General features: G+C 51.8%; 9 protein-coding genes across 9 annotated transcripts; 4 read left to right on the top strand and 5 right to left on the bottom strand.

The window, feature by feature from the left end:
* Positions 1 to 1,339: 1,339 nt before the first annotated feature.
* OGAPODRAFT_40930 (uncharacterized protein) lies at positions 1,340 to 2,686 on the top strand (the record flags this gene model as incomplete). Its single annotated transcript, XM_018355403.1, has 1 exon — positions 1,340 to 2,686. A coding segment is annotated over one exon (1,347 nt), but the record flags the coding sequence as incomplete, so codon positions are not given.
* Positions 2,687 to 2,944: 258 nt separating this feature from the next.
* On the bottom strand, positions 2,945 to 4,046 carry OGAPODRAFT_17036 (uncharacterized protein). The gene has a single exon (XM_018354840.1). The coding sequence runs from the start codon at positions 3,992 to 3,994 to the stop codon at positions 3,002 to 3,004; it is 993 nt and encodes a 330-aa protein (XP_018210293.1). The 5' UTR covers positions 3,995 to 4,046; the 3' UTR covers positions 2,945 to 3,001.
* Positions 4,047 to 4,238: 192 nt separating this feature from the next.
* Positions 4,239 to 5,512, top strand: OGAPODRAFT_101939 (uncharacterized protein; the record flags this gene model as incomplete). Its single annotated transcript, XM_018353077.1, has 1 exon — positions 4,239 to 5,512. The coding sequence occupies one exon, from the start codon at positions 4,239 to 4,241 to the stop codon at positions 5,481 to 5,483; it is 1,245 nt and encodes a 414-aa protein (XP_018210292.1). The 3' UTR covers positions 5,484 to 5,512.
* On the bottom strand, positions 5,491 to 6,432 carry OGAPODRAFT_49994 (uncharacterized protein; the record flags this gene model as incomplete). The annotated part of the gene is made up of 1 exon (XM_018355647.1): positions 5,491 to 6,432. One exon carries the CDS (start codon positions 6,430 to 6,432, stop codon positions 5,491 to 5,493), a length of 942 nt encoding a protein of 313 aa, XP_018210291.1.
* A 105-nt stretch (positions 6,433 to 6,537) lies between these two features.
* OGAPODRAFT_83219 (uncharacterized protein) lies at positions 6,538 to 8,886 on the bottom strand (the record flags this gene model as incomplete). Its single annotated transcript, XM_018356685.1, has 2 exons — positions 6,538 to 8,348; positions 8,385 to 8,886. The coding sequence occupies 2 exons, from the start codon at positions 8,884 to 8,886 to the stop codon at positions 6,538 to 6,540; spliced, it is 2,313 nt and encodes a 770-aa protein (XP_018210290.1).
* A 67-nt stretch (positions 8,887 to 8,953) lies between these two features.
* OGAPODRAFT_17035 (uncharacterized protein) lies at positions 8,954 to 10,665 on the top strand. Its single transcript, XM_018354839.1, has one exon. It carries the CDS (start codon positions 9,158 to 9,160, stop codon positions 10,643 to 10,645), a length of 1,488 nt encoding a protein of 495 aa, XP_018210289.1. The 5' UTR covers positions 8,954 to 9,157; the 3' UTR covers positions 10,646 to 10,665.
* On the bottom strand, positions 10,655 to 11,035 carry OGAPODRAFT_9581 (uncharacterized protein; the record flags this gene model as incomplete). Its single annotated transcript, XM_018357819.1, has 1 exon — positions 10,655 to 11,035. The coding sequence occupies one exon, from the start codon at positions 11,033 to 11,035 to the stop codon at positions 10,655 to 10,657; it is 381 nt and encodes a 126-aa protein (XP_018210288.1).
* An 86-nt stretch (positions 11,036 to 11,121) lies between these two features.
* On the bottom strand, positions 11,122 to 12,301 carry OGAPODRAFT_95138 (uncharacterized protein). The gene has a single exon (XM_018357690.1). The coding sequence runs from the start codon at positions 11,709 to 11,711 to the stop codon at positions 11,370 to 11,372; it is 342 nt and encodes a 113-aa protein (XP_018210287.1). The 5' UTR covers positions 11,712 to 12,301; the 3' UTR covers positions 11,122 to 11,369.
* On the top strand, positions 12,199 to 13,575 carry OGAPODRAFT_43490 (uncharacterized protein; the record flags this gene model as incomplete). The annotated part of the gene is made up of 1 exon (XM_018355455.2): positions 12,199 to 13,575. A coding segment is annotated over one exon (1,377 nt), but the record flags the coding sequence as incomplete, so codon positions are not given.
* Positions 13,576 to 13,738: the final 163 nt, after the last annotated feature.

Genomic DNA, 13,738 nt, shown 5'->3' with positions numbered 1-13,738 from the left:
AGCGCAGCTCTAGGTTTAAAAGTCTTCGGATACATTGGCTTGAACTAGGGATCACTGTCACAAATTTTACATGTTCTGTTTTACCATCCTAACAGGTGTTGAGCTTGACAGGAAGATATTCTTGATGGAGGTGTACTTTGTGGAGAGCCACGTTTTTCCTAGTCCTTATAATGCAACGCTGTCTGCACACTCTGTCAAGTTGACAAGTACCTTGGAGACATTGACATTACTCTATTCTCAACGCGTTTGCGGGCTCTATAACCTAGTGTGCCTGTCTGGCCCAGACTCTTGGACGTGTAACTGAAGATTGACCTTCGATCCTAATGACTATTGATATTTTTTACTGGGCAAATGCAGACACCCTTCTGAGCATGTTCAAATTTGCAAGTAAACAGAAACTGCTTTACTTACTACACCTAATCACCTATAAGGCTAAGGTCGACCATATTTGGGATAGCCAATTCTGCCCCTTTTTCACGATTGCATTTGCTTTTCTAAAATATCTTATCAATGAAATTTCCTCATTCAGAATGAGAACAAAATTAATTATCTTACTATATTAATTTCATTTATCCATGTAATGCCTGAGTTAGCACTCCACCAAGCTTTGAATTTTGTCTTGCTCATTTTCAAGGCCCAGATTTGAATCAATACTGGCCTGGGTCTCCGCTTTGGATCGAAGAGCCAGCTCATATATTCAAGCACAGAGATTCAAGGTTATGCGAATGAATCCTCTGAAACAAGCAGTATATAAAGTCGGATTCTAAATCTGTCATGAGTTTTGTTGAGCCTGCTACTAAAATTGCACCCCAAGAGACATTATGTGCCTGTTATCATGTCAACGTGTTCCACCGCTTCCGCGCTCACGCACTAAAAAATTTCCTGCAAGATCCAGGCACGTGCTCAGGTACATTCCAACCAGCCATTGTCGGCAACCGTTCTGTTTCGCTGTATTGTAGCGCCATGTTCAGGTCTTAGACATTGTGCGTTCCCCTTTCATTGACTACACGTGGACGAATGCTCAGAACTATATATTTCCCAAGAGACGCTTACTACGGTAGCTATGCTTGCGAAAAAGACCCTCGAGCTTCTAAGACTCTCAAGTCTAGCGCTTGCACAGCTCGAACCCCGTGCAGGCTTGAGCTCCACCCAAAATGCTGCTCTGGATCTCCTTGTGCCGTCACTTTTTGGCTGGCAAGACGTGGTCTCCGAGATCGGCCAGAGCATCGAGTGCACGGCGTGTCAGACCGCCCTAGGGGCAGTGAACGCTGTCATTGACATAATTGGCGAGGAACTTACCTTGGAAATTGTTAAAGAAATCTGCCAGGGTTTTCAGAAAGAGGACGTCTGCGACGGCTTAGTGACACAGCTCGGCCCAGTGGTGATTAAGATGATCACCAGCTCCTCCGACTCTTTACTCGGTTATGGCGGGCAGCTCATTTGCAACTCGTTTCTCAACACCTGTCCGGACTTTGAGCCGCACACAATGGACTTTGCGCCATCTCCCGTCTCAGATGCTGTCATCAACTACTCTTCCAATGCAACCTCCAAAAGCCTACTTACTATTTTACACATTTCCGATATCCATTACGACCCAGACTATCTGGTTGGCTCGGAGGCAGACTGCAACTATCCGCTGTGCTGCGAGGCACGCACACAGGAGTCCAGTACCGTCAAGACCCCGGCTACCCGGTTTGGAGCGTACCAATGCGATGTTCCGCTGGACCTAGTGGAGAGTTTTGGCCAGAGTCTGGAGGCCACTATTGGCGGAGCACCAGACTTTACGCTCTTCACTGGAGACGTACCCCCACATAATGTCTGGTACGACAACGCGACGACCGTGACGGAAGCGTTCGAAATCTACAGCACGCTGGCAAAGTACATAAAGTCCCCGCTGTATGGTACAATGGGCAACCACGACACCGCCCCGGTGAATCTCCTGACGCCTGCAAAAATCGGGAATATCAGCAACCAGTGGGCGTTAGACACCCTGGGCAGCTACTTTCAGCAATGGTTGCCTGCGTCCACCGTACGGCAGTTTGAAGACTCGTACGGTGTATATGCTGTGCGTGCGGCTCCCGGCCTGAAGCTTATCAACCTCAACACCGTGGACTGCTACAACTTCAACTTCTACATCCTCTATAACAGCGGCGCGGATCTTGATCCAAACGGCCAGCTGCAGTGGCTAGTGAACGAGCTAAGTGACAGCAGGCTACATAACGAATCTGTGTGGATACAGGCACACATAGCACCAGGAGACGCCGACTGCATCGTGCCTTGGTCAAACCTTTACAACTGCATCGTGGTGGATTATTCTGACATCATCAAGGCCCAATTCTTTGGTCACAGCCACGAGGACAAGTTCATTCTCAATTACGACTCACAGGGTAAAGCCATCGGCGTGCAGTACCTGGCTCCGTCCATTACCACCTTCACAGATCTCAACACTGGCTACAGAGTATACAAGGTGGATCCAAAGACCTACGAGATAGTCGACTCGCTGACGTATTACGCAGATATTGCTGCCACACAGGATAGCAAGCCACCAAAGTGGCAGCTTGAGTACTCGGCGAGAGAATACTATCCGTCGTGGCCTGCCACCAGCCCACTTAATGCGACGTTCTGGGAGCGAGTGTTGCAGGTGTTTGAGTCCAACAATACTGCCTTTGAGCTCTATAGCAGGTACATGTCGAAAAGCTCTTTGGCTTCTGACGTATGCACTACGACCGGGTGCAAAGAGCAGTCCATTGCGCAGATCAAGAGTGGCAACACGCGAAACAAGTATTATGCTCCGCTCATCGACCTTGACGCCGACGCCAATTTAACAGAAGTTGCCACGGCAATGTCCAGTGCCAAAAAGCAAGCTTCTAGCACGACCCCAGCCAGAAGGTGTTTACATCTCTAAAATATACATTTTATTTTTTTATCCACTAAAAATGTCTGCATCCAAATATTTTTCACCCAAGATTTCTGCGATTTATTGCAGCCACCAAAGGTTGAATTAATTCCCATAGAACGCATTCTTGATGGCCCCTGTCGTATCCCTCACGAGGTCTGCGCCCTGCTTGAGCCGCGCGTTCATCACCATGGCCGTGTGTGGCACTCCTTTGTAGATGGTTATCTGGCTGTCGATACCGTTCTTGACCAGCTTCTCGTTATATGCCTCAGCCTCAGAACGTAGCACATCACACTCGGCAGCCGCAATAAATGCCGACGGAACGTTCTTGAAGCTCTCATCCGGATAGAACAGCGGACTGGACTCTGGAGTCGTCAAGGTCTCTCCGGCAAGAGGCAGATATAACTGACGGTACCAGAGCATTTTGGCAGCAGGCAGCTGCGGAGTGTGTTCGTTTTCTCTCCAAGAGAGTTGTGTCTCTCCCGTCGCGGAGTTGTCTGTCACGGGAACAACCAGCATCTGGAATTTCAGGGACGGGTACTTCTTGCTCAGTGGAGAGCTGGCGTACTTGTGCGTCATGATGGCAGCAAGGTTGTCGCCAGCGGAAGAACCAGCAACACAGACCTTAGTGTTATCTACAGGAAGGTCTTTGGTGTCCATGACGTACAATAGGGCCTCAAATGCGTCCTCGACACACGCAGGGAACGGGAACTCGGGAGCCAGTCTGTAGTCGACGGTGATGACGAGACAGTGGGCGTTGTCGGCCAAATGCGTGCAGTATGAGTTTTCCGTATCAATGCCGCCAAGAACCCAGCCGCCGCCGTGGTACCACACGGTGCATGGCCAGCCCGCGGCAGGCGCAGTGCCCTGGGGGACGAAAACCCTGGCGCGAATCGGCTTCTCGGCCGAGGTGTGTTTTCTAGGAATCTGAATGTCGTAGATCTGTGCCATCTCTTTTGGCGGAGCCTGTCCAGGAATCACATTTCCACCAGCCTTGGTTTTTGCAAGCGGAAACTTGTGTGTCTCCAGAATGTCTGGTCTGTTGCACAGTTCTTCCTCGAAGAACTTCACGTACTCCGGGTCGAGTTTGCCAGCCATTGAGGGATGGATCTTGAGCGGAAGCTCGCTCAGTGGCTCGGGCCATGAGTAGTCAGGGTTGAGGGTGACAGAGTAGGGCGACATAATGGTGGATTGACGGATTTGGAGCTGACAGAGCTATTATATATTTCCTCTATTTTTACATTTCTGCTTATCGTGCGGAGTTAATTTTTTGCGGCGGTGGGGGCGCAGATGCGCGTGCACTGATAAAAGTCGGACAAAATTATTCACTTTATCCTACCCAATGAAGTACCCATCTGAACTCACTGACCTGTCCAACAAAGACGAACTGCTCAAGGCCTACAAAGGTGCCAGCATCGAGTCGCTGCCCACACCTGCGTTTGTGGTCGACAGAGCGACCTTTCAGCAAAACTCGGACAAAATGCTCGAAAACGCTCACAACCTGGGCGCAGATTTCCGTGCCCACGTTAAAACCCACAAAACCCTCGAGGGAACAGTACTGCAGCTTGGCACCGGCAAGTACAAGACCGACAAAATCGTTGTGTCGACGCTCAGAGAGGCGTGGGGTCTGCTGCCCCTTATCTCTAAAGGCTTGATCAAGGACATTCTTTTCAGTCTGCCGGTCGTTTCCAGCCGCCTGGAAGAACTTGCAGATCTGAGCAGCAAGGTTGAGAGTTTGCGTCTGATGGTGGACAATCTGGAACAGCTAGACATTCTGGCTGCGTTCAGCAAAAAACACTCGCTGTCGAAAAAATGGAGCGTCTTCATCAAAATCAACATGGGCACCAATAGAGCAGGTTTCCTGCCTAGTTCGATTGCAGAGCTGCTTGACAAAATTCTAAAGACAGACATCGCCCAGACAGTCTCGCTCTACGGCTTTTACTGCCACGCCGGCCACTCGTACACGTCCAGAAACTTTGAGCAGGCGCAATCCTTCTTAGTCTCTGAGATTTCGAGCGTGAATGAGGCCTGCAAAGAGGCACTCAAGTTTGACAGCTCACTGAAACTCCAGATGTCGGTTGGTGCCACTCCAACGGCTCATGCGGCAGAAAAATTCGACCTCAGCGCTGTGGGCGAGCTCTTTGGTAACCTCGAGCTCCATGCGGGAAACTACCCATTCTGCGACCTGCAGCAGCTGGCTACAGGTTGTATTGAGGTTTCTGATGTTGCCTGCAGAGTTATTGCGGAAGTTGTCTCTGCCTATCCTGGTAGGGGCTCCAAGGCTCCCGGCGAGCAGCTGATCAACGCTGGTGTTATAGCGCTGGCACGCGAGTCTGGTCCGCTGCCTGGGTTTGGAAAAATTGTGTCCCCACCAGGATACGAAAACTGGAGTGTTGGACGGCTCAGTCAGGAGCACGGAATCTTGACGCCTGTGGAGGAGAAGGACACAAAGCTGATTCCTACCGGCACCGTGGTCAGCATTATTCCCCAGCACAGCTGTATCACGGCAGCGTCGTACCCATGGTACTACGTTGTTGAAGATGGTAACACGGTGGTGGATATTTGGGTGCCATATAGAGGATGGTAGTATGTAGCTATAAAGAGTCCTCGATTTTAGAGAGCTGTTCAAATAGCGGCAGGTGTTTTTTCCACACTTCCATGTCCATGGGGTGGTTGAGTGGGGGCCGTCCGACCTCGGTTTCTCCAAAGCCGTATTTGTACTTCAGAGCATACTTGAGACCAATCAGGTTGGTGGCAGCCGTCATTTCGTTGATTCTGGTGATCATGTCCTGCAACTCCAGCGCCTCTTTGTATCTGTGAGCTTTGTACAGCTCCATGATTCTGACAAGACATTTGGGGAAGACGTTAGAGAAACCGTCGATCGCTCCGTTCACGTTCACAGAAAGAGACGGAAGAAGAACCTGTCCGACACCTGACAGAGGAGTAAAGTTGGACGACTTGAGTTTCTCGTTCTGGCCCAGCATCGTATACAGCGGGAAGTTGAAGTTGGTCAGCTTGCAACCAACAATGTTTTTGTGCATTCCGATCCTGGTGAATGTCTCCCCCGTTAGATCAATGCCGTTTTGGACTCCCGGATAATTGTACACGACTATAGGCAGCGGGGATTTATCAGCCAGGTCATGGAACCAGGCCTCCAGGCCGCTCTGGGTGGTGATTGCAGGGCCATAGTAGCCAGGAACAAGCACAATCATCATATCGGCACCGTTTTCCTTGTAGACGGCAGCCTGGTGGCAGAGCTCAGGAACACAGGATCCAACACCGCCAGCGAGGATTTTGAACGACGAGTTTGAAACAGCATCTCTAATAGACTTCACAATGGCCGCTCTCTCCTCCAAAGGCAAGTGGACTGCCTCGCCTGTGGAGCCTCCGACCAGGATTCCTGAAATGCCGCTGCGATAGAGCAGCCGCGCATGCTCTTGCTGCGTGGCCGTGTCGAGAGACTGGGTCGCATCGTTTTTGAAGAATGTTGGCACCGGCGAGTAAATACCGTCTTTGAGAGTCTTTTCTAAAGTCATGGGAGAATATAGGAAGATAAGAGTTTAGTAGCTTGGTCTTTTGTTTCTTGCATTATATATGCCCCCACCACTGAGGAGAAAAAAAATGTGGGGGGTGCTGCACAATTAGTTATCTTCGTACATATTCATACAGAAAACCACGGGGCTGCCCATGCTTCTTTGGGCGCAGTTGTGGAGAAGTTTTGCGTACTCACGACCAATCTCCCACTTGCCGTTCTTGTAGCCTGTTGCGAGGGCGAGCAGCAGACCTGCCATGTAGTTTATGTGCGAGACTCGGGAGAGAGCAGCAGCGTACTCGGCCACGGCCTTTTTGTACTCGTCCGGGTCCAACTGATTGAGCTTTTTGAAAGGGATGCCGGTCTCCTTTACAAGCTCCGTGCGAATTCGCCGCAAATAAGCGTACGCGTCCTCCATCGCAGGGGCATAGTCCCCGTCCAGCTCGATCCCGGATTCGGGTGACATAAACCTAGACTCCGGACCGTAGTTGTAGAACGTAAATGCCCACAGTGTTAATGTCGCGGACACAATCACATTTGGCCGGTAAATAAATGGGTCTTTATCGGGCTCATAGACATAATTCACCTGATCGGTGCTATTTTCTGGCGAAAGCATCATTTCAAAGAGCAGAATGTACGAGTTGACCGCGCAAATTGCACCCGCATCCGACTGCGCCCACTTGGCAATCCGGCGCACAACCACATCGTAGTCTTCTGTCAAGACCGGCACATTCATCCGTTTGGGCGCCCCCGCGTAAACTATGTAGTCGTAATGGGTGATCCAGAGATGCAGCTGGGCAGAGTGATATTCGGGGAATTTGCACTTGGTATCATGTGCATGGAAAGAAGGCGGCAACAGTGCCGGCCCGCTGTCTGCATGGTAGAGACACGAGCCTGCGTGGCAGCAGCTTCGCTGCGGCAACTGCACTCTCCAGTGGTCCAAAGCTGACGAAATGCTCGCCTTCCAGTTTTCCCGCTTGGAGTCCCAGCCCAGGAGTGTCAGCTGCGACTCTTTCTGGCTCATCTGGATGTTGAGGTTGAGCAGGCCTGCAAGTAGAATTTTGCGGCCAAAAGTGCCTGTACGGACCGGCTCGTTGCGAAGCAGCCGCGTAAGAGCATCAGTGAAGATTGGCATCTGCATCACAGAGGCGGGAGCGTTGTTTCTGTCGAAGTTGTCGTACTCCCATAAATCGTCTGGACATGGCAACGAGAGTTTTATTTGGCTGTCGTAAATGCTGACTGGGTGGCCGTAAACCACTGCATGGATGGTGTCGATGTAGAAAGACATCCACGCAGCTCGTTTCATCGACTCGCTCTCTATCCACGTGGTCCACAGACTGTTTGAGTGGCTCGGGTCGGCGCTCACTCCCTTAAGTGGGTCACCGCCCAGGATCGGGCTTCTGCGTAGAAGCTGGATCTTGGTGCCGTTGTATATACATGCTCGCTCGTGCAACCGGCGCGACGTTTTTGTGATCTCGTACGTCTCCAGCATGAGGAGGCTCTGGATCACCCACGAGTTACAACCGGGCTTGGCCTCGTCGCACGAAAAAATCAGCCACCTCAGCGGGTATGCAATCAGGTCTGCAAAACCGTCAGGGTCGCTGAGCTCCACATCCTCTGGCATTGGGCATTTTTTCGCAAACGACGCCCCAATCATCACCATGGCCAACAAAAGTAGAGGATGGACCTGGAACGTGGAGAACGACGGCCTGTGTAGAATGGGGTACTGCGAATGGTACATCCGCCAATAAAGTTTCAGAAATAAGCGCACCTTGTAGACCTCGAAGTCTGCATGTTCTTGGAGCATGGGCAGCCGCTGCGACATGTGCAGCAGGATGTTTTCGTCGACATCGGTCTGGTAGTTGGCGTTGGGGAACTCAGGTGTAATGGCAAGCACCTCGTTGAGCATTGTGGCGGTGTCTGCGCCGAGCTGGTGGTATTCGGCAAACAACGGACCTTGGGAGATCTGGTGGTCGGCATGGCTAGGTGACACCTCTGTCAGATCGTGCATCATCCATCGTATCAGACGAGACGGCGAGAACGACGGCGACGCAAGCGCAGAGTCCCCCACATTGGTGGCAAACGGTCCGATCTGTGGTGTGGGCTCTGATATCACATCTTTTGTGGTATGGTCTGAACTTTCTGTTGACTCCATTTGCCCAGCGGGAGACGAGCCCTCGGGCTTCGTGCTGTCTGCAGTGCCAGAGGAGCTTTCTGGAACCTCGCTCACCCGATCCAGCCGACGAAAATGCCGTTTCTGGTGCTTGGTTTTAATGTCCAGCCGCGTAAACTCGGCCGTGCATCCTGGGACCTCGCAACGGAAGCGGCCCTCGCTAGTGTGATTTCGCGCGTGCCGTTTCACATGGTCAGAACGAGAAAACTGCTTGCCACAGCCGGGGAATTCGCACACGTAAAGCCCCAATTTCCGAGGGCGTCTTTTCCTTGGGGCTTGCTGCATCTGGTGGAGCACCACTGGAAAAAATAAAAATTAGTGGCGGGCGAAGATGTGGACGCTACGGACCTCCCCCCCCACACAAGTGTTGGCGATGTTCTGGTAGACTATCAGAGACGTGTTCACAGTGCTATTGTCTGCCAACTTTCTGCTTTGCCGGACTTGCATCGCAATTACCTACGTTATCTCCCCGCGCCTCGGTGGGGGGCACGATAAGAAAACACAAATACGGGGTAAGATATAAATACCGATGAACCATGGTATCAACCACTCAACCATGGATCCAAAACTGCACGACACAGTTGACGTTGTCTCCCTTGAACAGCGTGCCACAGACGACAAAGAACACGGCCCCGGCGAGCCGGTGCGCGTGCTAGACCACAAGCTCGAGCGTCGTATCTGTTGGAAGTTCGACATCAGGATCCTGCCACTCATCACCGTGATGTATCTGTTTAATGCGCTCGACAAGGGCAATATCTCCAACGCAAAGACCGACAAGTTGGACGTGGATTTGGGCATCAAGGGCCAGGAATGGAACAACATGCTCTCCATCTTCTACATCCCATTTGTGTTGTGCGCGTTCCCGCTCTCGCTTCTGATCAAACGCTACAACGCGGCCAACGTGATTCCGTGCTTGATGTTCACATTTGGCAGCATCACGCTGCTTGCGGTGTCGGTGTTTAACTACGGCTCACTCATGGCGGCGAGATGGTTTCTCGGGGTGTGCGAGTCGGCCTTTTTCCCCGGTATCATCTACTACCTGAGTACGTTTTACCGGCGTGGTGAGTTGGCCAGACGGCTATCGATTTTTTACGCCGCGGCTAACATTGCCAACGCGTTCTCTGGGCTGCTGGCATTTGGTGTGTTCCAGATTAAAACAGAAAGACTTCATGGATGGCAGATTTTGTTTCTGGTCGAGGGTGGGGCAACCGTGATTGTGGCGGTGTTTGCGTTCTTCTACCTGCCGCGGACGGTCGAGAAAGCAACCTTTCTTACGGAGGAAGAGCGTGAGTGCGCCATCTGGCGGATCCGCACTGATTCGTCCTCGCTGTCCACCGAGAAAGTGTCACTCATGGATGCCATCAAGGTTTTCAAGCATCCCGTCGCCATTGCGTGGATGTTTGAGGAGATTTTCATTGGAGTGCCGCTCAACTCCATTAACAACTGGTTTCCGCAGATCATTGAGTCTCTCGGCAAAGGCACCGTCATGACAAACCTGTACACTGTCGCCCCCAACGTCTGGGGGGCTGTGGCGCTGATTTTCTGGTGCTTTGCCTCGGACCTGCTGCGCGTGCGGTCCATTTTTATTGTGCTGGCCGTGGCCTCCACGCTGATTGGATTCGTCGTGTTTGGTTGCATCGACACACAGGCGCACATCGGTGTGGCGTACTTCTCGTGCTTCCTTATGACTACCGGCTCGTCAGCGTCGTCAGTGCTCACTTCCACGTGGTACAACAACAACACGCCGAACGAGAACAGAAGAGTGGTGATTTCTGCTGTCGGCGTGCCGCTGGCGAACGCTGCGGGACTCATCTCGACAAACATCTTCCGCGCAAAGGATGCTCCTAAATACGTGCCCGCTCTGGGAATCACGGCCGGGTTTGGCGGTGCTGCCATTATCGCGGTGGCCAGCATTTTGATCTTTATGGTGCTGGACAACCGTCGCAGAAACAGGGCTCAGGGCGTGTCCTGGACGTACCGGGACGTCCCCACCTATTTGCTCGCTGAAGGACCTTCAAATCCAAACTACAGATGGATGTACTGAATATTTTTATTAATCTAGTGTGGCCACAGCCTCCAGCTCGTATTTAATAGCAGCATCCATAAATGCAACCACGACGCAGCTTCTAGCCGGTTTTTTGGGGAAGTATTGGCCGTAGATCTCGTTGACGACTTTGGAGTACTCGGCGTGGGAGATGAACATGGTCACCTTGAACACTTTGTCGAGAGAAGAGCCGGCAGCCTTAAGCACGTTCTCGAGGTTCCTGATGGCCAGATGGACCTGGTCCTCGACTTTTTCGGGTGTTTCCCCGGTAGCGTAGTTTGAGCCAATGATACCCGACGTGAACACGTGGCCATTGCTCACAAAGCCCGGCGAGAGAACCGGATGTTCCTTGCCTTTGATCGAGTCCCAACTAATTTTTTCAGCAACCATTGTGCTTCAATGGACATCTGACGAGGATTATATAATTTTGGCGGTGGTGGGGGAATTATTTTTTTGCATGTTTGGCCTTTGCCAAGCTAATGGCGGGGGAGGGAATCCGGTTCTGCGTGGCGGTGAACAACAATAAATAGCTTGAGAATTACGCTCAACCACGAGCTCATAGGTCTTGCACTCAAAACTATTCAAAAAGCCCCTGCCACGCCCCTATATGACAAAATTATCTCTCGCATGGTGTGCGACATGATGGTCAAGCCGCTCGAAATTGCTGGGTTTGAGGTGGCCAGGCCAGCTAATGCTCTCGACTACAACAGATGTAACCGAAAGATCATGAATCTCTCAAAAAGCTGAAAACTGCACCCGCAGCTCTCACAAAGAATCCTTTAGGCAACAGCGGGTTCAATCCACTCATGGAAACCCCCTTCAGCCGCGAATACGGCTTCAACAGCTTGCTGGCGATAATCTCTGCGTAGACACCCACGCAGTGATTCTGGACACGTCGCTGATTATCATCGGCGACAGTTGCAATATCGGCCCGAATCCATGCATCACCACTTCGCACCATCCGCTGCACGCAAATCGCGGCGGCGAAGGTGTGGAACCTTCTCGCAGGGTAATTATCGGGGACAACTGCCGGACAGCTGCCAACGCACTCATTCTGCCAGGGCATACTCGGGGCGGGTTCTGTGGTTACCAGAGATGTTGAGAGGGATTTCTTGTGATTGGTGCACCGGCAGGAACGGTTCTCAGGCTGATAAGAGACAATTAGCACTGGTTGATTGCTTAGTGCATCCGCGAATGTGTAGCCGAATTTCGAAAATGCAAAAAAGATCTCAGATAAGCTGATAACGGTGGCTTGCAGGCTGCTTATCTTGATGCTAAAAAAATCAGAATATAAGATCCGCAGCTTATCCGTCCTACCCGCAATGAAGGAAGATAAGGTCGTTGTCGACGTCGAGTACCACAGTACTCACTCTGTGGAGCCTGCTGTGAGCGAGCCATCTGTCGCAGCCAGACTATTTTATGCCCAAAGATCGCTAGAGAAACAGTACGAGGAAGTGCGTTCAGACTCGTCGATTGGTTGGTGGCACGACTGGGTGCACAGCACGCTGTATATCAAGGCTCTTAAGCCCAAAACCAACTCGTACCAGACCTGGAAGAACGAAAAGCTTGCTATTCGGTCGTCGCACTGGCTGCCGTGTGCCGGTCTACTGACCTCGGAAATCATGGGCGCCACGCTCATCCCAAACTCATACTCGCTCGTTGGATATGTGCCTGGAAACCTGATTTTGGTGGTGTGTTTCTTCCTCACTCTGATGGCAGGTGGAATTTGCTGGTGGCTGTTTCTTCTTTTCGACTCGCCAGAGTATCCCATCAAGTCGTTTTCCGAGATTGCCAAGATCCTGGGCGGCGAGACGTGGGCGCAGATTGTCATATTTCTCCAAGTCATAGCCATGCTGCTCACGGGCGCAAACATAGCAATCAGCTCCCTCGAGTCGATGGTCATTCTGCAAGATGCTAGGTACTGCTGGACAGGCCTGCTGATTGCTCTGTGTGCCGCTCTGGGGGTGGTTTCGAGTCTGAAAACCTTCAGCAACGTTGGAAAGTTCTGTCTTGTCGTCTCTGCAATCAACTACGTCAACCTGTTTGTGCAACTGGGCTATTTTGGAGAGCCGAACTGGGCCAACGCGAAAAACCTGCTCGGTCTCGACAAAGACACCATTATGACATACGTGGTGGCACCACAGTCACTGGTTAACAAGATCGTTGCCGTCTCCAACATCTCGTACGTTTTCGCCGGCTCTGTGGTGTTCCCAGAAATTATCTCGGAGATGAAGAGACCCTGGGACTTTTGGAAGTCCATGATTGCTGCCCAGAGCGCCATCGTGTGCATCTACCTGATCTACGGCAACTACGTTTACTCGCAGCAGGGCCAGTTTTCAAATTCGCCATCCGTTTTCGGGCTCTCCAACATGACAGCCCTCAAAGGTCTCTCTGTGATCACCTTCATTGTGGGCGTGTTCCAGGCCGTGTTCTACGGTCACGTGAACACCAAGATCATCTACAAGAACTACCTTCCGCGGATCTTCCACGACCTCGACATCCGCAGCAAGAAGGGTCAATTGCTGTGGTACGTGTCTACGGCCATCGTTTGGGCGATCATCTACATTGTGGCGACGGGTGTGCCGAACGTGGCCTCCATCTCGGCCTTCACGTCTGCCCTGACCATGATCCCGCTCACGTATGTGATTCCGTTCTGGTTCTACATCTGGGCGGCATTCATGAAGACCAACGCCGAGCTCATTGAGGACTACAACGAGGCCACCATGGAGGCCACCGGCTATCAGCGGCCCCTCGTGGCGTTTGTTAAAAACGGTTTCCGGAAGCACGGTCTTATCACGGTTTTCTACGTTTGTCTGACCCTTGCGTCGCTCTCCTTTGCCTGTCTGGGTCTCTACGGGTCCGTTGAGTACATGAAGGCCATTTTCGCAACCACTCCCGCCACCTCTTTTTCGTGCACCTCCCCAATATAGTCTGATTAGCACATATAGTCTGTAAAAGTAGCTCCCAGATTCGACCAGCCAAAGTCCCATGCCATGTTTGCGCTGAGCCAGTCCAAATCTTCGGCCGGCGAGTTTGGCACCTTTGGCGAACGCAGCAGGCTCTCGATGTTGAGCCGGTCGGTCTTGGGCAGCG

The sequence above is a fragment of the Ogataea polymorpha genome (genome assembly GCF_001664045.1).
Source record: "Ogataea polymorpha strain NCYC 495 leu1.1 chromosome Unknown OGAPOscaffold_5, whole genome shotgun sequence".
NCBI classification, from domain to species: Eukaryota; Fungi; Ascomycota; class Pichiomycetes; order Pichiales; family Pichiaceae; genus Ogataea; species Ogataea polymorpha.
Note: the sequence above shows the minus strand (reverse complement) of the source record. Positions and strands in the feature narration are given on the sequence as shown.

Bases quoted from the DNA above. Each gene is read 5' to 3' on its own strand.
- OGAPODRAFT_17036 (XM_018354840.1), bottom strand. From the start codon at position 3,994: ATGGCTGGCAAACTCGACCCGGAGTACGTGAAGTTCTTCGAGGAAGAA.
- OGAPODRAFT_17035 (XM_018354839.1), top strand. From the start codon at position 9,158: ATGGATCCAAAACTGCACGACACAGTTGACGTTGTCTCCCTTGAACAG.
- OGAPODRAFT_95138 (XM_018357690.1), bottom strand. From the start codon at position 11,711: ATGCCCTGGCAGAATGAGTGCGTTGGCAGCTGTCCGGCAGTTGTCCCC.